At 35.4% G+C, this 23,833-nt stretch overlaps 2 protein-coding genes across 5 annotated transcripts in view; both read right to left on the bottom strand.

The window, feature by feature from the left end:
- Positions 1-1,008: 1,008 nt before the first annotated feature.
- LOC123557689 (uncharacterized) lies at positions 1,009-19,299 on the bottom strand. 3 transcript variants are annotated; one of them, XM_053544053.1, is made up of 9 exons: positions 19,255-19,299; positions 9,883-10,119; positions 9,172-9,320; positions 8,227-8,437; positions 7,472-7,555; positions 6,776-6,892; positions 5,352-5,549; positions 4,965-5,069; positions 1,009-1,587 (listed from the first exon to the last, which is right to left on the bottom strand). In XM_053544053.1, the coding sequence occupies exons 1-9, from the start codon at positions 19,282-19,284 to the stop codon at positions 1,297-1,299; spliced, it is 1,422 nt and encodes a 473-aa protein (XP_053400028.1). In that variant the 5' UTR covers positions 19,285-19,299; the 3' UTR covers positions 1,009-1,296. The 3 variants fall into 3 exon arrangements, with proteins under 3 accessions (XP_053400028.1, XP_053400029.1, XP_053400027.1); XM_053544054.1 differs by having other exon boundaries at positions 19,146-19,261; XM_053544052.1 differs by lacking the exon at positions 19,255-19,299 and adding an exon at positions 12,471-12,539.
- Positions 19,300-22,046: 2,747 nt separating this feature from the next.
- LOC123557685 (uncharacterized) overlaps positions 22,047-23,833 on the bottom strand; it is a 14,104-nt gene continuing 12,317 nt past the window's right edge. For both annotated transcript variants that reach the window (XM_053544055.1, XM_053544056.1), the window contains exon 9: positions 22,047-23,102. In XM_053544055.1, coding sequence (XP_053400030.1) covers positions 22,812-23,102 — 291 coding nt within the window. In that variant the 3' untranslated portion in view covers positions 22,047-22,811. The remainder of the gene's footprint in view (positions 23,103-23,833) is intronic.

The following is a 23,833-nucleotide window of genomic DNA, read 5'->3' as shown; positions in this document are numbered from 1 at the left end:
GGTTAACTTGGGGTTTTTAACCAGATCACTGGGTCAAATCCTAGAAAAATAACTTTTCAACACTAAGAGGCCAAACATTTGAACTGATCTACACAATAGCCTGTCAGAATGTTTGTCATGATGATGTATAGGTCAAATTTGAAACAGATAAATGAAGTGGCTGAATATTCCCATTCTATCCGGAAATATTGATCCCTGGGTTGAGAGTACGAAGCTCGTTTCCTGTTACATCTTATATTTTTGTGTTATTTGCTGTCTCTGGGTCACAATGCATAATCTCAATGATTTTTGGTTTTATATCATAGCGTCTACTATTGCTGCACGTTTAGTGTGTAGTCTTAATGCCTTGAGACTCTACATATTTACTTAGGATCTATGTTGCTTCTTCGTAAAGAGGCATCCGTATATTGGATATGTCTAAAGTTATCCTCATCTTTGGAGTTCTTTCAGTTTCACTATCTTTTCTGCGGCACTATATTGTTAGTGAACCATCTGAGCCCTTTAAAACTATTTCATTACATGAGAAAACCAAGATAGCATGGATCCAGACCAGCCTGCGCATCCAAGCAATCTGGTCAGGATCCATGCTGTTCACTTTCAAAGCCTATTGTAGTTAGAGAAACTGTTAGCGAACAGCATGGATCCTGACCAGACTGCGCGAATGCGCAGGCTGGTCTGGATCCATGCTGGTCGCAAACGCACTATGTTGGTTTTCTCCTGGCGCGGCTTATATCTGGATCTTCAAAAATAAACAGTGTATGAGAAGTACTCTAGACGCCCTATATCTGTGAAATATTTCTAATGTACATTACTCCATAAAAACTAAACACGCAAACGATTTGCACCTAAGACTTGGTACAAAATGTACTTTTCATTCATAAAAAAGAAATTCAAATTGAGATTATGGTAGAAGCTCAAGTACAAACTAAAGAGAAGTACAAAGTATGCACCACAATGCTCACTACTGACTTTTACAGTTAATACGTTGGAAACAAAAACTTACATGTATAGCAGAAGTAATCCAGATTTATTCATTAAATCACTAATTTACTCAACATGCACAGTTGTGCAAAAGGAATCACACCGAAAGGACAGATAAATATTTGTGACATATCGACAAACGGACACAGACAGTTATGTAGAACTGACAAAGTCAGTATATTTCACACATTAGGGAGACTACGGTAATAAAGTATATAACAATATTATTTGAGTTTCTCAGATTTATAGATTACACTCTATAGTATATTCCCGTCTTTGTCAGCATTGTTCAAATTCTGTATGAAACAGACAAATTCATTGTTTTGTGCCTTCTGCATACCCCTTACAGACAAGAGGCCCATCTTTGTGCAAGTAAACCGGGGGCCAGACAACGCGGACGATTTTAGGTCCCCTGTTAGTGTATGTCTCAAACACATTGGTGTTAAATGCCATTCCAGGCTTTGTTTCAAAATCCATCAACATTGGCGGGTATTGTGTCTGCATCAACCAGCACAAGTGGAAACACTTCTCGAGGTATTTCTGGACCCCAGAGTTCTGCAATACATCTAGATATTGTTTGTCTTTGCTTATAGCTGGTAAAATCTCCTGAAATTGAAACAATATAAGCTGTTATTATTAATAGTTAATACCACATTTCAACTAATACACAACAAAACGTCTGACTTTGGCAATATCTTTCCATTTACATGTTCTGGTACAGTCATGAAATTTCGCATGCGTTCAGAAAAGTAGGTCATAAATACTATATTAATATTCCAACAAAACAGAACGTTTTATTTATTACGGCCTAAATCCAGTTCAACAGTCTTGAAAATGTCAAATTGTCATATTTATCCTTCCATATCTTAGAAATAAATCTAAATGTGGTTCGATCATGGGCATCTATCAATGACAACTCAATATCTACAACCCTGTATCCTAAAATATTTAACATTCATTTGTATCTTTGTGAGTTTTACACAAAACAGTATTCTCAAAACAGAACTCAACAAGAAATATCTTTAAAAATGATGGTCGGCGAATTGTAATAAGGAAAGAAGTTTATGAATTTTTCATCTAACATTCATCTTTCATCTAACATTTTTCAAATTGCAAAACTAAACACCGCACTTTAACAATTTAAATGGTTCTCTTTTAATTTTTCGCAAAGGTTTCATAGGGTTGCAATTTTGTTTCGTTTATCCTTAGACGAATAATTACAGCAGTAGTTTGATGAAGATTCATGAAGCGGTTCATGAGAAGAGGTCATTAAACGTGTTTATATTTTTAGCTAAATTGGTCCCTGCCCCAATTGTAACAAAATAGCAGGAGACCTTACGATATTGTTACACATTGAGTTTGATAAAAATCCATTACATTTTAGCGGTTAATGCGAAGAAAGGCACATCTACTTTTAGCTATAGTGGTCCCTAATAGGTCCCAAGTTCCTATATAAATAAATTCGGAAGAGGACCTTATAATGATGCTCCAGACCAAGTATGACAAAGATCCACCAAGCTGTTCATGAGACGCTGTATAAAGGCATTTCTAGTTTTAGTTCTAGCATCCCCTAAAAGGGGTTAAATGTCCCAGCAGAACAAAGTTGGCTGCGGGCCTAATAAAGATGCTACAAATCAAGTTTGATTAGAATACATGAGAAAAAATCAATTAAAAGATTTTTTATTTATTATTTTTGTTTATTTCTAAAATAGGCCAACTGATCCCGCTTTAACAAATGCATATTCGCTATTCATGAATCTTTGGATAATGACGTCACACCTATAAAAAAGTGAAGGTCAAGCAAAACATACAATTGTAATTATTTCAATATTTCTGTTTTATAAACAAAGTTTGGCCGTAGTCATATCACATAGATATACTGAATGCAGCGTAAATTCATTTCAGCTAATGAGATTCAGTCATTATATAGCATATATATAATAAAACAGATTTCAACTGAGTTCAATATTTGCATACCGTACTAAAGAAAATTATTCATATATAATAAATCAGTTAAATAATATATAACAAATATATCAAAGCAAACAAGTACTCATTTTAATATGCAATCTGAATAAGTCACAAAAGCAAGAAACCTTTTCATATACAGCCGTAACAAGGAAAATCTTTTAAAAAGCTCGTCTCTACATCAAAGACTCTTATCACACCCTTATTCATGTGATACGCAGACCGTATTCAGCTCTTTCTTTAATTTGATATATGTTGGTATTTGAACAGGTTTTTATCATATTTATTAAACTTACTTATCATTTTCAGATATATCAATATTCTTGCTAAATATACTGAGCCAAAGTTAGCTTTAAAACTGTGAACAGCGTCGTTAAGGATAAACGCTTTGTCTACATTTCACTCAGCGTAGCACAATCAACAGAGTGAAAGAAATTGACACTCTCGTCCAATCAGGCAGAGTGTTGCATAAATCTTCCATTTTGATAAATTATCTATAATGCGTTATCAAGTAGTTTGATTTGCAAACTGAAGTCACGTGGCATAGGTAACGAAAACGAATTTAGACGGCGTCGCCGAAAAATGAATAAGTTGAAAATGTATGTTTTTGAGGTCAGGGTCAGTGGGTCTCCGTCTGGAAATTTTTTAAATATAGGTATGAAATGTTGGCCTTTGGTGCAGTTTTTGGTCTAAATTTTGAGAAAATATTATTCTTTTGCCAAAATAGTTAAGTGCAACTTTAATGAGTACAGGTCACTTCTCAGCCAACTGGGTGGGGGGAGGGAGGGGACTGACACCCTGGGCCTGGCCCTACAACTGGGCCTGCATGGTATTCATGTATCAGTAATGCCCACGCCTGTTGCAAATTCTTTTTTAAAGAAATTATATTGTATGGAACAACAAGAGCTGTCCGTAAGACAGCGCGCTCCTCTATTCGGGGATTTGACAGTAAAATGAATATATGTCTCGATAAGAGACCTCTACTGTAAAAGGAAGATACACCAAGGGGCATAATTCTATCAAGAACACAGAGAGTTATTGGGATTGTTACCACACATGCAGATGATGATGGTAAAGACATATTTTGAGTTTCAAGTCATTATCTTATATAGTACCAAAGTTATGTCCAGAAAACGAAGTTTGTTAAAAAATTTAAGTATGAAAGGGGCATAATTTGGTCTAAAATACAAATCAGAGTTATGGGGATTGTTACCAGCCATGCAGATGATGATGATAAAGATTCATTTTAAGTTTCAAGTCTTTATCTTTGCATTAAAGTTATATCCAGAAAGCAAAGATTGCAAAAAAACTTTTAAGTACAAAAGGGGCATAATTCTGTCAAAAATACAATTAGAGTTATGGGGTTTGTAACCAAACATACAGCTGATGATTATAAAGAATTTTTTTAATTTCAAGTCATTATCTTTTAAAGTACCAAAGATATGTCTATAACTGAAGCTTTCGAAAAAATTTAACATGAAAATAATTCCAAGTATAACAACTTTGTGACCTTGACCTTGGGTATAATAGGCCCAGCCCCTGCACATACTTTGTTTGTATGCTGGACAATGTTTATGTGAACTTACAGTAAGATATAAGCAATAGTAACAAAGACATGACGGAAAAACAAAGGTTGCCAAAAACTTTAACCTTAAAAATAACCTAAGTATAACACCTTGGTGACCTTGACCTTGGGTATAATAGGCTCAGCTCCTGTACATACTTTGTATACTGGACAATATTTATGTGAAGTTACAGTAAGATATAAGCAATAGTAACAAAGACATGACAAAAAAACAAAGGTTGCCGAAAAACTTTAACCAAGAAAGGTCACGCCGACGCCGGGGCGAGTAGAATAGCCCCCCTATTCTCCAAATAGTGGAGCTAAAAATGAATTCCCTCAAGTAATGAAATTCTTTTTATTGTAAATATTTCTCACAGATTTAAAAATAACAAGTGCTAAAAATGAAATAATTAATATTTTTTAACATCTTATCCCTACTACTAAACCTTACCGAAATTGCAACATGTTTGAGAACTTCAGCTGCTACGCTTTTGGAGAACTCTTTGATTGTTACTTCAACTTTTGCACTAATGACTGGGCCATCAGTCTCACCAGCCTGAAAGTGAGAGTGAAAGTCACAGTAATTTTGAACCAGTCTAAGCCTCACATACTATATAATCTAAAACTGATGTTGCGTATGAACCTCACAGTTTTAAAAGAAGCTTTGAACCGTTAATCCAGGGCCACAAGTTCGATCCACTGGAAGGGTAGATCTCATTGAAGAGATAAAAACGGAAGTCTGTTTTCATTATACTATAATCATTTGTCTCAAATAAACATTTTTATCTTTTGTCTAAAACAACGAAAGTCTTACAAAGGTTTAGGTAAATTGTCTTACGTTTGGTTTGGTTTCATTAGTCATTTGTTCAACCTCATAAACGTCTGACATCTTTCCCGACTTTAGGTCACCAGGTTGTTTGTTTCCATTACCAGCTGTCTCTGTACTTTTGCCTTGTTTGTCCAGCTGTCCTTGGGGGCCAGTTCCTTGATCACCAGTACTTAGACTTCCAGCTGGTAAAGTTTTGGCAAATTGGGCCTTGAATTGTGTGAAGGTAAATGACATGGTAAGTATGTTATTTTTAAGACACGTCGACATTTTTAAAAAGCAAATTAGATAATTTGGTATGAATGGCCTCAAGGCTTTTCTTCACGGTTGAATGGTTGGGTTGTTTACTTAATACATTTCGTCATCAACACAGCCATAAGTCTAAGCAGGCCTTGTTCATTGCAGGAGAGCCGGGTAACTGTTCGGAGGGATGTTACTTTACTAATGAGCTCACTTTGCCTGTTCGGTCATTTAGTATCAGTGTTTAAAAGTAAATTAATGTTCTGTATAGGTTTTACTACTAATTATGCCCCCCTTCGAAGAAGGTGGGGTATATTGTTTTGCAGATGTCGCTCGGTCAGTCGGTCTGTCTGTCGGTCGGTCCGTAGACCAATCGGTTTCCGAATGATAACTCAAGAACGCTTGAGCCTAGGATCATGAAAGTTGATAGGGAGGTTGGTTATGACCAGCAGATGACCCCTATCGATTTTGAGGTCATTGGTCAAAGGTCAAGGCCACAGTGACCCGGAACAGTTAAACGGTTTCCGGATGATAATTCAAGAACGCTTGAGCCTAGGATCATGAAAGTTGATAGGGGAGGTTGGCCATGACCAGTAGTTGACCCCTATTGATTTTAAGGTGAGTAGGTCAAAGGTCAAGATCACAGTGATCCAGAACAGTTAAACGGTTTCCGGATGATAACTCAAGAACGCTTGGGCCTAGGATCATGAAAGTTGACAGCAGATGACCCCTACTGATTTTGAGATCAGTAGGTCAAAGTTCAAGGTCACATTGCCCCAAAACAGTAGAACTTTTTTTGCCAAATAACTAGATAATGTTTTGGTCAAAGATCACATTTGATACAGAGTTTACTTATGGCTGGTAAATGACCCATAATAATTACTATTGATTTGGGGTCAGTACGTCAAACATCCAGTACACAGTGACCAAATAATTTCTGTTCCTTATGCAATTACTGAATAATTCAAGGGGGGCATTTCGTGTTCTACGAGCTCTTGTTCAAAATAGATATGAAAAAATAACTTACAAAAAATATAACTCTTTGAGAAGAATTAGTGCAAAAATAACCGTAAACAATAAAGCAATTCAAAATTTGGAATAAAGTATTCAGGGAATTGAGACCTATTTCATCAAAAATAATTGGGCCATTTATACGGATAATCCCTGTACTTATGCATTCAAAACTGCATGCATACTTGCTGAGTCAATGGATTCTTTTCATGTAGAGATTTTACTGTTACTTGTGTAACATTTGCGGTTTTCTTCAGTGGCACTGCAGGTTTAGATTGGGGCAGGCTAGGAACGGTTTTCTTCTGAAAATGGAAAATTCAATAAGATCTGGAAACTGTTGTTTTCTGACAATGAAAATTTAGTAAAAACTCGGCGACGGCTACCATCAGGAATATGGTACCAAGAATTATTAAAATAAGTTATAGAACTTGTTCAACAATCAAATAAAAATAATAAAATCTGTAAAAAGGTCCATTGGAAGCATAGAATGCAACCAAAAAAGAATAACAGCAGACTCGGTTTGATCGAGTCTGTTCATGAGAAGTAATAAAATGTGCAACACCCTTCACGCCACCTAGCACCGGCTTAAGCGGAACTCTATTACACATCTATTGAATGGACTCTATGATCCCAAAGGACCAGAAAATATAACAACTTCTATATTATTGCCACGCATAGGTTGCACCACATGTATCAAACCTTAATAAAAACTCAGTTTTTTTCTTAAATTATTTCTTAATTAAGATCATTTCTAGTTGCTTGGAAATAGATTATATATAAGTGTGAATGAAATAATTGCAATAGGACGTCAAGAAAAATGATTTATTCACAGCGTCTACGATTTATTGGGACAACCCTCGAAAACAAGATTTTAGGCCTACCTTAAAATACGCAGGATTAGACACCAGTTGCGCAAGTGACGTATGCTGCTCCCGAAGCGCTTCAGAACATAACTCATTGCAACGCTGAAAATAAAGTCCTTAAATGAGCCGCACCATGAGAAAACCAACATAATGCATCTGCGACCAGCATGGATCCAGACTGTTCGCTTTCAAACCCTTTTGCAATTAGAGAGACTGTTAGCGAACAATATGGATCCATGCTGGTCGCAAATGCACTATGCTGGTTTTCTCATGGTGCAGCTCATATAGGTGTATAGAAAAAATGCTTGTAGCCCCCCAAACGCTACTGTTAATCAATTTATACGATGCATCGTAACAATAGATTGCAATCAAGCAAACTTATTGCGAGCTTGGTTTGAATGAGTCTGTTGCCGAGTGGATATGAATTGTGCAACACCGACAAACACGCACCTAGCATAAAAAAACAACTTTTTAGGCCACACTGTGGTTGAATATTGACTGACTGACAGAAAAGTTACTGACTGGAATTATATATTTAAATATGGCATTATATCATGGTCATGTGATGATTGTGTGATGATCTCTTCCTTTCATTTCAGAGGCAGTATAGCCCAAAGATTTTATATTGTAAAACAGGTTAATCCAAATGTCTATTCGGACACTCACAACACACACATTCTGCATTAAGAATTTACAAAGCGACAAAGAAATATTCACATTTGTTTAACTGTTTCTTTAGCTTTTTCAAACATTAACACTAGCATATATTTTACCTTCAACATTGCATATAGCGTATCAATTGCCTCTTCATCTTCGCGACGGGTCTCACCGTTCTCCTCCGTCAAGAATTCAAACGCATCTGTCCATTCGTTGTCATACAGCTCTCTGAAATTCTCCCCAAGATTTGAAGGTCGGTTCTGGTCGCTCAGATCAGTTATATCTGGGTTTCCAAATTTCAAAAGATTGGACTGAAGTTCGCTCAATCTGTTAAATGACAAAAATATCAGATATGAAGCTTAAATATGAAGGTGTAATGTTGGAGGTAGATTGCCCCCACCCCACACTCCCCACACACACCCCGCCACACTTGAAGGGAAACTTTTACAGTAAGGGGAACCAGATTATGTCTGACGCTGCTGCTTGATGAAATCAAATTTCTTAGATTTTTTTTTTGAGTGGGGAGAGGGGGGGGGGGGGAGAGGGTGGAGGGTAACGTTACAGCTTCACTATTACAGGCCATAATTTATGTTCATATTCCAGTTTTTAACAGTGGAAGATGACTCCAGGTGCCCCTTAGGACAATATTGCAGGCAGAGGCAGGTAGCTGGGTGGAACAATCCAGATAGCTTCCTCACATGAATAAATTCTACATCCCAACTGAGATTCCTCGAACCTACAGTGTTGAGGGGTAAATTACTTAGATATTGGTCTAATTGATTTTGTGAAAAACGTTTACTACATGTACACTCATCAGAGCTGATTTAAAGAGGCATAAATTTCTACGTGTATATCTTAATTTTTTATTTATAATACCATATAAAGAGCATCAACACCGATGTAACTAAAGTTATATTTCATAATAATCCAATAAAGTTAAATTCGTATATCATACTGAAAGATTGCATTTCACGCGAAAGAGAATATCATAAAATTAGTCTACGTCTTCTGATTTAAGAACAAATGCCTTATAAATGTAATTCCATAACCAGACTATTGACCTATTCAGTGCCTGCTCTTTTGCTTCAGTTGCCTCTTTCAGTTCCTTACGAAGTTTCTCCACTTCGTCTTCATATTGTCCAATAATCCTTTGGTCTTCCAGTCTCTGCCTATCCAACTTCAGTGTCCTGTCTTCCATATGATATTTCCTCTACAACAGTATTGATAAGTATTCATAATAGATAAGAGGTTGTTACGTCAATAATTGGCTTATGAGCCAGTGTAATAACAGATATGTATGTAATATATCAATGTGGCGATATTTAATATTTCAGTCGATCTTTTAGCAAAATTCATATGCACATACTCAAGTATTCGTACAAATTTACACTATACTAAACTGTCATGTAAAGGAACCGTTTTATCTTTCTGAAACAGTGCTTTGAAAAAGGTATTTAAGTGCAGAAATTATGTACATTTGATAAAAAACAGGCACGCGCACGTGTCTTTTGTGTCAATGCAAAGTGACTTGATTCTCAACTATTTTTTTTCAAAGTCCTGTCATATCGTCCTATGAGGACTTAAGTTTAGTTCCTTCGTACTACCCCTGTTCACATCCGTGCCTTGTATAATGCCCAGAGAGGCACCTGGGATCTACTTTGACCATTAAAAGCTGGAAACACACCAGATAACCTAAATTGTGTTGGTTTAATGTGTAACCAAAAATAACAAACAACAAAATTGGAAGATGGCTGTGTAATATGACTGCTTACCCTGTTGGCTTTGCAGAAGGCCAGCAGACCCTCATTCCATTCAATCAGTAATTTATTACTTTCCTTTAGACCTTTGGGTGTATTTACAATCTTTCGATAGTTCTCCCTTACTTGATGAAGCTTGTCTCTTACACTTGTTGCCTCTGTCTTTACAGCGGCTTCGGTTTCTAGCCATACTGAATCCCGACAAAGTTGTGCCACATTGTCTAGCGACTTCTGTGAGCGTTTACCCTCCATCTGCATTAACAATGAAAAATGTGAAATTGTTTTAATTGTAATCAAATTAATCACATAAACGAATTTCAAATATAATATAATATTTAATAATTTAAATATTTTAGCAAAACCTTGCTGTCTTTAATGTTTGCAGGACGGTAGGCATGAACATTATTATATTGCCAGAAATTCGCCAACCTTTCCGAATGCCGAAAGTTTGGTATTTATTACAGACTAATTTTATCAAATAATTAATTCTATAATACTTCTGCTTTTATTCTGCATTAAAAGGTTATCTAGTAATAAATGGAAATCTTGGAGGAATAAATTAAAATTTATAGCAACTTCAATTAGGACTTACTTCAAAGTAATAAAATTACTTTTTGCTATAATGCTAAAAAAAACAAAACATTAAAGACAAAAAAAAAACAATCTCTTTTTTTTTGTAATAAATATGCAAAGGTTAAGAAGATAAAATATGGCATTTAAGACCATGTTTCCATTTGAAACCAGTCAACTAGATTATTAGGTAAAGGGAGGTAAACATACTGTCATAAGCTTGTTGCACTGCATTATGACCTGCAGAGTTACGCTTTTAAACAATACTAAGATGAGGGTTTATATATGTGAGTGAGTTGGGTTTTACGGCGAATCGACACAAAATGGTCATATATCGCCGAGAGGGTTTATATAAAGGCCAGTCTTTAGGCCAGTCTTTGGAAATGGCTTGTTAAGTGTGATTCAACCTGGAGCAACCTATTGTTAATCACAAGTTAAAAAATGATTTTTTGTGAGGTATTTTCCATTGAATACCAATCTAAAAAGTTACATTTCGGTTTTATTTCTTGATGGATATAACTCATTCAGGATTTTAAAATAACACAAAGGCAATATTTCCTTGCAAAACTTTTGTAAAATAAGATATTATGATTTTGATCGAGTTTTTACAATGGAAAAACACAATTTTTGCCATAAAATTAACATTCTGAAAGATATTTTAAACGTTTTTTTAATAAAGACTGAATTATCGCCCCCGGAGATCTTTACTATGACGAGTAGATCTACTTCATATCTGGATCTTGTAAAGTAAATGGAAGCATAAAATGAGTAATAAGGTTTGTTTACATGTCTATAAATGAAAAAAAAAAACAAAAAAAAAAAACATTGAAAATGCTACCAAAATGTCAAGTATAGGTCCACAATGACCTTAAAACATGAAATGCCACTTTAACTAGGAAAAAACTGAGGAGTCCGGAAGTGCTGCTTGATTACCTATTTAGTACTATTATTCCTATAATTTCAAAAATGATTAGCTATAGTGCTGACAGTTATTTTTGTTTTCTTTCAAATCAAACGGTCGATCAATACCGGTATACATGTAAATATAGGGAAAAGGTTACTGAATTGTTTTGTACATTCAGATGCCTTTAGTTATCATAAATGAAATACAATTGTGTGTGTTTTAAGTGAGGATCATACAGATAATATCTTAATAATTTACTTTTTTTTTCTCATTTTCACAAGTCTTCAGGTATGCTATCAGTCACACACTTAATGTATCAAATGAGGGAAAAAAAAAACCTGCTTTTTGGGTGGAGATGTTTCTTCTTATCTATAATATTTAGATCAGTTGGCGCCAAAAGCCAAAAGACATTCCTCTATACCAATTATTCAGCTCTGAGATACAAAAATTTGCATCGATTTGAATAACAGTCTCTTTATTACCCCGCAATGGGCATTTTAACATACGTTTTTCATTAAATAAAGTCAGGTAAAATAAACTCACAAAAAGAGTCTCTTAAGCAAGAGAATGAGGTAACCAGTACGTGGGATAATACGCACAAAGCTGAGGGAGACCGGCAGAGCTTGTGTATAATTTGGTGAGAAAAAAAACAACAACGGTCAGTCATGAATATAGTTTCGTAACGGAACACCTGGACAAAGATTAAATCTGTGTGGAAACAAAATAAAATGATTTCTAACAAAAAGGGAAAATCAACATTCAAACGCTTAGGGAGGACACTTTTATGCTCCCAAAAGAACCTTCCTATAGATTAGATTGAAATATTAATTTCTAACCTTTACCCTGCTAAATTTCTAAAATGGACCGGTCCATCATTCGATTTCTGCAGTAATATTTATTATTCAAAGGGGTGGTCACTGAAAATTTACTGACTGAATAGCGACCAGTGCAGACCAAGATCAGACTGCACGGATGTGGAGACTGATCTTGGTCTGCACTGGTCGCAAAGGCAGAAACACTTGCCGCCAGCAGGCTAAAGGTCAAACTGCAATTTTAAATATAGAAAGTTGTAAATACAGACTAAAATGAAACTTGAATTTGTGATTATAAGATCTGATATGATTTATACATGAAAATGTTTGTTCTTCATCACCTTCCACATACTGATTGCGTTACATCTCATTGTGTGATCTGACACATTATAGACCATATACACCTGAGAAAACAATATATATTAGAGTAGAAATAGAATATGATTAGGGTCGTGGCTTACATAAGGGAATGAAACAGCCTCTTGTAAGTCTCTAATAATGGAAATATGTATTTACGTAAGGGCTATATGGTATCTTATGGTTTCATATATATAATTATAAATGGATGACAGTTAACTTATATACCTCATGTCGGCGATGGGAAAGACATGACATATGAAAAACTTAAACGCTGTTTTTTTTTTAAACAGTAAAATGCTTTGGGGATTATCCGATTGAAATATACCTACTATGCATGAACACATTCCCACGTCCTTTTTTCACTTTCAAATCTATACAATCGCGAAGCGAATACCACTAAACTTATCACAAAAGCCACCTTTTACGTAAAAGCCTGATATCTAGATTTTACAGATATTGTGATGGTGTCGAAAATATCAGCATTGCCTTAAGTGAGTAGTCAGTATAGTTAATATACAGACATTTAAAACTGCCTTTTATATCTTTTACCACCAAAAGGTCTATAATTGCATATCCAAAGAAAGGAGAAAGCCTCTCTAATCTTTTGATGTTTTATTATTATTATTTAATATTTTATTTTTTTTTGCAGAGAATGGGTAGAAATAATTTGATAATGACTAAAACTGAAACCGTTGAGAAACATTACCCCTGTGACTTTAGAAGATCAAAATTCCTTGTGCACCGTATCCTGTCAGATTTCTATCTGTTATACAATATCGTCTTTTGAAATTTAATAGGCAATAAGCAAGCCGTCATGAGACTGTTCAACTTTCCGTTAGTCTTGTAAGCTTTGCAATTTCTATCGCCAAGAAATATGAGCCGCGGCATAAGAAAACCAACATAGTGCGTTTGCGACCAGCATGGATCCAAACCAGCCTGTGCATCAAAGCCTATTGCAATTAGAGAAACCGTTAGCGAACAGCGTGGATCCTGACCAGACTGTGCGGATGTGTTGGTTTTCTCATGGCGCGGCTCAATTATGATGTGCCGGCCGTAAGTGAATTTTACGGCGCGGCTTTAAAATGGTTCCAAATAGAAGCTGACATCGGGTCATATATAGTTAATGTCTTATATGTGATATATACCGGAATAAATAAAAGAGAACAGGCAGAAATTTGCTGCATTTTGGTTTGTTGCCTTATCGATATCCTAACAATTTTATTCATGTAAATTCACCTTTAGACAGGCCATAGTCCTTGCATTTGCCAATCATAGGCTCTTCTTATATATATATATTCCATGTTAAATTACTTCACTTCATAGTTATAACATGGTTAACTTTTAACCTGATCAAGTTCATTGTTCCGCGCATCGTCTCGTTGCCACCTACCTACATGCTAAGTTCAAAGGCAACACCTTGCATGGCACATTCGATATTGCTGTAACCTGTGACCTACCAACTTAGTTCATGTGCTCGAATTCGAAGGCTTTTTTGGGGGGAGGCGAGGAGGAGGAATTATCGGGTGTGTGTGTGTGTGGGGGGGGGGGGGTAATGTGGATTTCTGAATTCCTTAAATCATCTTATCACCACCCAACTGTATTCCAAGTTTAAAGTCAATATCTTGAATAGTTATTAAGTTGTGCTCTGGATACAATTAAAAACAAGAGAGTCATGACGCTCCTATAACGCTCATCTGTTAAACTTGGCCTTGGAATTATCAAGATAAACATTTTGACAAAGTTTCATGAAGATAGGGTCATAGATGTGGCCTCTACAGTGTTAACAAGCTTTTCTTTTGATTTCCGTGGTGACCTAGTTTTTCACCCTACATGACACACTTTCGAACTTAGCCTATGTATCATCAAGATAAACATTCTGATCAAGTTTCATGAAGATAGGGTCAAACATATGGCCTCTAGACTGTTAACAAGCTTTTCCTTTGATTTGAGCGGGTGACCTAGTTTTTGACCCAACATGACCTAGTTTAAAACTTTAAATGTGGCCTCTAGATTGTAAATAAGCTTTCCCTTTGATTTGATCGGGCGACCTAGTGTTTGAACCCATATAATATAGTTTTTAAACCTGACATAGGAATTATCAAGATAATCACTCTGACAAAGCTTCGTGAAGATAGGTTCATAAATGCGGCCTCTCGGTGTAAACAAGCTTTTCCGTTGATTTGACCTGGTGACCTAGTTTTGACCCCACATGACCCAGTTTCAAACTTGACCTAGAGGTCATCAAGATAAACTTTCTGTGCAAGTTTGTATCAAAGCAAAGCATAAATGAAACTTCTTTATGGCTGAAAGGGCCAAAGTGAATGTTTTCCCCTTTCAGAGGCAGTGACTCTAGCCGGTTTTTGAAATGAACCGATATTAATGTGACTTAAGTTATGTGTTAGTGTGGTTAAAATGAAATGTAAAATGTCACATCTATTATAATAATAATAACTTTATTTTCTGAAGGTGACATACTAAGTGTACAAATACAGATATTTTACAACTTATTTCCAGTATGGCCTTCAACTGATATACATTCACACATACACACAATCATACAGTCAATTTATAATTTAACATTTATACAAAAAAACACATATCAGAATTACTTAAATTTTCTCGACAAACACGTCTCAAATTAAAGAAGGCTTAAATAAACGTAATGTAACAATAACTATGTTTTAAAAGAATTATCATGCGTCACAAAGATTATACATGACAATTAAGATACATACAAAAAAGAAGTCTGTCCCATAAGATAATAAATTGTTCCAGATTTGAATAATAAGATAGTATGAATATTATTATTATTGGAATAGAATACAGTAACATCAATTCAACAAAATTCTTGTAATTACAAGTAATTAATTGTTAAAAACTATTTTAACAAGAGAAAATTCTTTAAATTATGCTTGAAAGTAGTTATATTATTATTATGAAGTTTAATGTAAGAAGGAAGTGAATTCCATATGTGTGCAGCTTTGTAGCTAAATGTTTGTTTCAGGTAGTTCGTTTTAGGTTTAACAATAGAAAGATCCATGTTTTCGATTGAGCGCAGACTGTAATGATCATTATGAACAAAATGTAGTAAATCTGAAATGTATATAGGACAATCTCCTCTTTTACTTTTGTACACTAATAATGAAATATGGTATTTGCACCTGTTCTCAAAAGATAGAAGTTTTGAATTTCTTAATATTTCATCAAAGTTGCTACACTTTGATTTTGTAATTATTTTTATAGCGCGTCTCTGCAAAGATGTAATTTTATCAGTGTCCGATTTGTGACAAAGTCCCCAGACATTGCAACAATACTCCATGGTTGACATAATATATGCATTGTAATACAATAGTTTCATCTCATCTGTTAAGAAAAATGCAATTCTTCTAAGTAGAGCAATTTTTGAGTTAAGTTTATTGGCCATGATACTAACGTGGGATTGCCAAGACAGAGTTTCATCGATATATACACCTAGAACTTTCTGACACTTCACATTTTCAATGACCGAACCGTCTAAAATTAACTCAAGTTTTTTAGTATGTTTTATTTTGACTCTAGTGCTCAATACCATACATTTTGTTTTTGAAGGATGAAGTGACATGTTATTTATTTTACACCAATTATGGACACTATTTAGGCTATACTGAAGTTCAGAGTGAATTTTTGTAATACTGTCGGCGGATTTATGTAGGGTGGAGTCGTCGGCATATAGATCAATGTTGGTAGTATTTGAAATTAACGCCATGTCATTGATATATATCAGGAAAAGAAGGGGACCTAGTATGGATCCTTGCGGGACACCTGATTGTACTGTCATTCTTTTGGAATGCAGCTTCTTTACTTCTAGAGTCTGTGTTCGATTAGCTAAATAAGATTTAAATATATCCAATGTTCTGTCTGTAAAATGGTAAAGTTTCAGTTTATAAATCAGTATTTCATGATCCACCATATCAAAAGCTTTCCTTAAGTCAAGAAATATAGCCCCTATATACTTCCCATTGTCAATGTCTTTTAGCCACGTTTCTATTAGATATGTTAAAGCAGTCTGACAGGAGTGGTTAGGTCTGAATCCTGATTGATTTTTGTGTATTATATCTGTTCGTTTAAAGAAGTCCTGTAACTGTGTAGCAATGTGACGTTCAAATATTTTAGATATTGTATTAAGTACGGAAATAGGTCTATAGTTTCCTGGGTCTTGTTTGTTACCTGACTTTACTTCACAATGTAAACAATAACAAATATTGACTCTTTTAGGGGTCAATCAGGAGCTGTAACGCCGGAATCTATGATTGAATCTGAGGAATTTATCATGGAATCTAAGATCTATTGTTGTTAAAGATATTTTGCAAATCTGAATCAAATCAAACCATAAACGAAGAATCTATACGGCTGCAAATGCCACGATAGCAAATTTTGGCCCTTTAAGGGGCCATAACTCTAGAACCCATGATGGGATCTGACCAGTTTTCGAAAGGAATCGAGATATTACGCCAATACAAGTTGTGCGCAAGTTTGATTAAAATTAATTGCAAAATGTGGTCTCTATCCTGTACACAAGAAATTATGGAAGGACGGACGACGGGCGATCACAAAAGCTCACCTTGTCACTACGTGACAGGTGAGCTATCAACAACAAAGGACAGATTTGAACTCAGTTTTGACCCTAACTTTTGACATACAGACCAAGCCTGTGCCATCGCTACCTACCTATATATAACGTTTGAAGTCAATACCTTGAATGGTAATGAATATAAAATTTGACGGACAAGCTGTGACTACAGTCTTGGTTCATGCACTCTGCTAATTGTTTCATTGCCACTTACATATATGCCAAGATTGAAGTCAATACATTGAATGTTTATTACGCGATGCTCCGGGCATATTAAGGACATATTTTACCTTTCAGCTCTTTTCGTGACCTTGACCTTTGACCTACCGACCTGGTTTATGTTTTTGCACATTGCCTTATCACCACCTACATGTATGCCGAGTATAAAGTCAATATCTTGAATCATTATTAAGTTGTGCCCCGGACACACGAAATATGAAGGTTAAATATAACATATGAGTTATATTTGTGGCCTTGATCTTGGCCTTCCGACCAGATTAATATGCTTTGCACATTGTCTCATCGGCATCTACCAAATACGCTAAGTTTAAAGTCAATAACTTGAATGGTTATTAAGTTATGCTCCGGACACAAGTATGAAGGACGGACGGACGGACGGACGGACGGACGGAATAACAGATGCACGCGCCATCACATAATAGAGAGTCGTACAACTTGATACTCCTTATCTTGGTCCAAGCTTTTTTTCCTCTCTTTTTCTACTCCTGTTCGTAGAAAACTGATAAACACTATGTCAGCAAAAAATGACATTGGCGCGGGAATATTTCAATGTCTCAACAGCTCACCAAGGGGAGACTACAGTGTTGAAACAGTTTTTTTTTAGATAACTTGACTTTTATAGACATCTTCACGGGTAGGAAAACAGGAAGTAAAACCACCATTTTACCAGGAATCAAACACGGGGCGAAATATCTGAATTTATTGAAATTCGTCTACATGTTTGATAGGCGGGGCGATGCAAAATTAGACTTTTGTTGGCAAAGATGAAGTCAACTAAATGGTTTTGATAAAAAAAGAAAAACCAGCAAGACTCTGGATAGTCCTATTCGCCCATATCTCTAAATACAATTAATAAGATTGTGTGTGTGTTTCCTTCTTTTGATAATATAACACACTCTTTTATCTGAGACGTGGTACGAAACATATTTTATTAAAACTTAATTTCCCATACGAAATTTCAAAGTCTAAGTGATACATTCACAAGAAGGCAAATCTGACCTATATTCACCGGTATATTTAAGTATTGTAAATTAAAACTGTATATCAAGTGGTATTTGAGTGACAACGCAATCATAACTCTTCTGTGTTATATTGTATCTCACTGATTTGAAACCCGAAAGACTTCCTTGTTGGTATAGGACTTCCTTAAGTAGATTTAGTATCTATGTAGGTTGTGTTATGTCAAAACAATAAAAAAAAAACATGTTGACTTAAATGTTGCCTAAATTGCTGAACTTGTAATTATGAAAACAAAAGACACACATTTGCTGTTACCACAGCATGGTAAAGTCAACAAGTTTGTCCGATTAAAAAGTAATCCGGCCTTTCTCCACAAACGTTACATGGTTCGGTCCCGAACCTACCCCACCCGTTACGATAACGCCCACTAGTAAAGGCTAAAGCACTTGTATGCATTCGAACAAGCTCAAAAATTCCTTCATGAATAGGACAAAATAAATTACCCATAACTCTCATCTTGCAATAAGCCACGGTCAAAGTCTGACTCGAACCCGAGCAACCAGCAATGTGAGGAATGGTTATCATGTTTACACCAAGCACGATGGACAAAACATTGACCACTTAATCTACATTTCACTTCAAGTGAAGAGAAGTTTAAAGAATGACTGCTGAAGGTTATCACAGATCACAACTCGGTTAAAAGAAATAGATAAGTTTTGATTCGAACACAGTACCTGTAAAGATCCTACATTCAACCTTATTATTTTTGTCTTGTTGCTGAAATTTTCAGTGAAAAGTTAAGTACAAAAAATAATAATCTTACCTTTTTACACAGTCTAAATCTAAACAAGGAAGTGAAAAAGGCAGGGTTTTTCCATGAAATGTATAATATCTGTCGACATTTGATGTTAATTAAATAAAATATACTTAACGTGATTTACACACTTCTTCTTATCTGTCATATAAAACTACACACATGTGGTTCATGTACTCATGTCTTGATTAATGCTGAAATCTAAAACAAAAAGCCATTGATAAGTCGTAAAAATGAAAATATTAATTATCAAGACAAGCGTAAATTCGTAACTCGTGTATCATTTCAACCGACAAGTCATATACCTATTTACATGTATATTACAGTTTTCGAAAAAAAAAATCCACACTAGTATATTAATGCTGTTCAATTAAAAAATCGATTTTATTTCAATTACCGTATAATAATTTTCTGAAACATGACGACGTAGAAGGAAAAAAAAACAAACTTTATTATGTAATGAATAAAAAAAGGTCCATTAGCTGTTGCAAAAGACAAACTTATTTTGTCAAAAACTTTCACATGCGATAATTTACTCTTATTTGTGTTCACTAAGCGCTTAATATAGTTTAGATTTTCGCTGGTAGAGTTACTTATAATTTCATTTTCATAATAATAGTATCCCTGTTTGTTTTTACAAAGATAGAGTTATGTTAGCAAAGTAAAAATGTCTAGGTTTATAACTATTTAGTTTATTTCTGAATCAGAATTACTCAAATTAGATCTTATAAACTGGTGTTCAACTTAATTGACTTTAGAAGTGTTTTAAAGTCATGTGTGTCAATATCCCATACATATAGATTGTAAAACCATTAATATTTTACACACCTTGAGAAACTAAACTTGGTTTTGATAACAAGACCCAACTTTTGAGGTCAACGCGACGGAGGTAGGTGTACTACGGAACGCAGTGAATACAATATACAACTTTGAGCAGCTAGCAATTTTCTCCAAGATGGCTGTATGTCCTTTGGTGAAAGTTCTGATTATTTTCTTTTTCACCAATGGCCTTTCGTACCCAATGTTTTGTCAGATATATTGTAAAAGAAAAAGACCTTGTTTGTATGTCTTTCTTCTTATCCACTAATACGTCTATCATACCAATTTTGTAAGTCCTAATCCCGGGAACAGATATGTATAAACATAGCTTTTCTTCATAATTATGATCATTTCTTTCATCAGTAGCGAAGCTTTTTAAATGCTTGTTTAGCATTTTTTATTGCTCAAGCTATTTTTTCTGCTTTCAAAATATCTCCTGGATGTGTATCATAACTACTTACACGCCATCAATATTATTTGATTTGTTACGCGTCATTAATTGATTTTTATTCTATATCTATTTTATTTATCCAATCGTGAACGTTTATTTGCAACACGTGACCGTACAATATATTACCGTATTGGACGCACGTGCGTACAAAATAACCTGTATTTTTCCGTATTTGGATGTAAATCGGCTGAAGTAGGCGCTCTATGTACAGAGTTTTTATTATGCGACATATATCAAGAAAAGGCAGAAATACAATATTCAGTGAATCATTTTTAATTTAAAATAAAATAAAATAGATATAGAATAAAAAGGTTATTTAACATTGCACTTAGACTAGCTCCTAGACTATGATATATCTTTTTACATTTTTATGATTGAATGTAGTGAACTGAGCCAGTCTATATCCTATGTCCAATATCATCAGTCCTGTGTGAAAATCACTAAAATAGACTGGCTTTTGTCCCTATGAAATTGAATTTGTCAAAAAAGGGAAAAATATAGAAATATAGTTATTATCAGTCTAGTGGCTAGTCTTCATTGCACTGTCCAATACGAGATATATTTGGACTCGTACCCAGCTGGGAAAACCATATTGGACTCGCCTATATCTCCGTATTGCACAGAACAATGTTAAATAACCTAATATTACACGATAGTGTGAGTACAAACTATAATAAGATATTTCAGTATTCGTTTGTTTTATTAAAATCTGGTATACATACATGATTAGTATAACACAATATAGAACAAAAATGCATTATCTAGGCCTCTGTTTATATCCAGTTACAATAGTTTCGCGCTCATTCATGTGTGTCCTTTCTACAGTGATTTGGTGAAAATTGTGCGGTAAAAATCTTGTTTATTGTGGCAAAACAAAAGGTATTATAGTGATAAAACTTAATGAGTCGCGCCATGAGAAAACCAACATAGTGCGTTTGTGACAAGCATGGATCCAGACCAGCCTGCGCATCCGCGCAGTCTGGTCAGGATCCATGTTGTTCGCTTTCAAAGCCTATTGCAATTAGAGAAACTGTAGCGAACAGCATGGATCCTGACCAGACTGCGCAGATGCGCAGGCTGGTCTGGATCCATGCTTGTCGCAAAGGCAATGGTTGGTTTTCTCATGGCGCGGCTCATTTTGCGTTTGTCTGTTTTAGTGTCATCTCGTCTGAAAAAGAATTATGAGACACTTTGCCCTTCTCAATTATAGTCTTTTGTGCCAGGCACGAGGAAAGAAGGCAACCGGTAATCATTCTTTAATTAGTTGGAGACTCAACAACCGGCCACAGCAGAACGGTTCCCAGTGGGGTTTAAACCTTCAACCCCCGTTCCAAAGACGGAGGCCTTTCAAAGATTCTGTATGAAGATACATATATATGTTGATATAAAAGCATAAATGATACATAAACAATTTACATACCAAAACTGAGAAAATGAACGGTGGGAAGCAGAAATGAGTCGCGCCATGAGAAAACCAACATAGTGCATTTGCGACCAGCATGGATCCAGACCAGCCTGCGCATCCGCGCAGTCTGGTCAGGATCCATGCTGGCTGTTCACTTTCAAAGCCTATTGTAATTAGAGAAACTGTTAGTGAACAGCATGGATCCTGACCAGACTGCGCGGACGCGCAGGCTGGTCTGGATCCATGCTGGTCGCAAAGCCACTATGTTGGTTTTCTCATGGCACAGCTCAAATTAACTGGGTACCATTACTAATTATTTGATTATCAACCCGGTATTGGAAGTGTTGGAATTCGAACCATTCGGTATTAGCAAGGAAAGTTTATCATGTCCTTTAAACCCCAGTTTAGCAGTCATCAATGTATTCAATTCCGAGTCTATATTTCTGTTTGTTACTTTCATATTCCCGATCCCCAGAAATAGTGGGTAGGATTTTGTAGTATTTCAATACTTTTTTTTTCAAATATGCTATGTTCATTTTTTTTTTTGTCCTGTAAAACAAATCGTGTAACTACAAAACATCTTAAAGAGTATTAATATCTACGCTGTGTTTATAAAATTCAGCATAAGATTCAGTATAAAACTCAATATAAAATGAATTATTCAATCAGTAATTTTTGCTCCCCTGGAAACTTGCATATCTGTTTTCCGCAATGAAATATAAAAAATGCAAAATGGGGCAAGATATACTGACTAAATAACAATATAGAATGTTATATACAAATATGCTTTAAGAAAATACAATTGCAAGCCGTGATATACATGTATATTCTATATACTTAAAATGCGTTTCAGAGGGGCACACACTTGTTGCACAACAAGCATCCAAATAGCTAGATATATTGCAACATAACATTATTCCGGTTTGTAAATATATATATATTTTTGTAGAAGGTGCTATGTATCTGCATGTTATTTTTACTTTAAGACAATGGCGCAATTTTATTTTGTTCCTTCAGCATACCCCTTACAGACGAGAGGCCCGTCTTTGTGTAAGTAAATAGGAGGCCAAACAATGCGGGCAATTGTAGGCCCCCTGTTAGTGTATGTCTCAAACGCCTCGTTGTCAAATGCTTTTCCTTCCTTCGCTTCAAAATCCATTACCATCGGCGGGTATTGTGCTAGCATCAGCCAGCATAAGTGAAAACATTTCTCGAGGTATTTCTGAACCTCTGCATTCTGTAGAACATCTTCTTGAATTTGATGATCTTTGTTTATGGCTTGTAGAATATCCTGCAATTGAAGTAGCAAATCATGGTTAAAGAAATAACATATCACAAACAATGATTTCTCGTTGAGTGAAATATTTTTTTCGAGTTCAGATAAAAAGGAATTAGATCTATACCACGAGGGCGCAGCAGATATACATGTAGTACGCGCCTGAACAAGCAAATCAGTTTATAATATCATCTCGATTCTAATACGTCATCGAAGCTTATTATCAACATCTTTGATGATATTCACCAAATATTAATTTTGCCAGTTTTGTGGGGTTTCGTCTGACGCTATATAGATCTATATGACGGAATAATTGTGACGTACGAACAATGCATGCATTGCATAATAACACAGTTTTTGTCTACTTCGTTTAGTAGTAAAATACACCGAGTCGTGTTAAAACTGCTAGAGGTACATCTATGCGACGTTATAATTAGAATTCTAACACGATCCGATTCATTTTCCTATCAAACAAAGAAGGCTGGAGACAGTGATTTATTAAACAACAATTCACTGCTCTGACGTCACAACTATTACGTCATAGCGTCAAGCGGCGTAACGGCGCGCTGGAAAAGAACCCGATTGAAAACGGGCAAATATTTAATGCATGCCGACAAGGTGTACTTTAAAGTCCTTGATAACGTGTTAGAATCGAAATAATATATCTCATTTAGTGATTTGCTCTTGAATAAATCACTGTTTGTCGTTCAGATGCGTAGCATTATATCACTCGGGCTACGCCCTCG

The sequence above is a fragment of the Mercenaria mercenaria genome, chromosome 5 (genome assembly GCF_021730395.1).
Source record: "Mercenaria mercenaria strain notata chromosome 5, MADL_Memer_1, whole genome shotgun sequence".
Lineage (NCBI taxonomy): Eukaryota > Metazoa > Mollusca > Bivalvia > Venerida > Veneridae > Mercenaria > Mercenaria mercenaria.
This window is presented reverse-complemented; position numbering and strand designations above follow the sequence as displayed.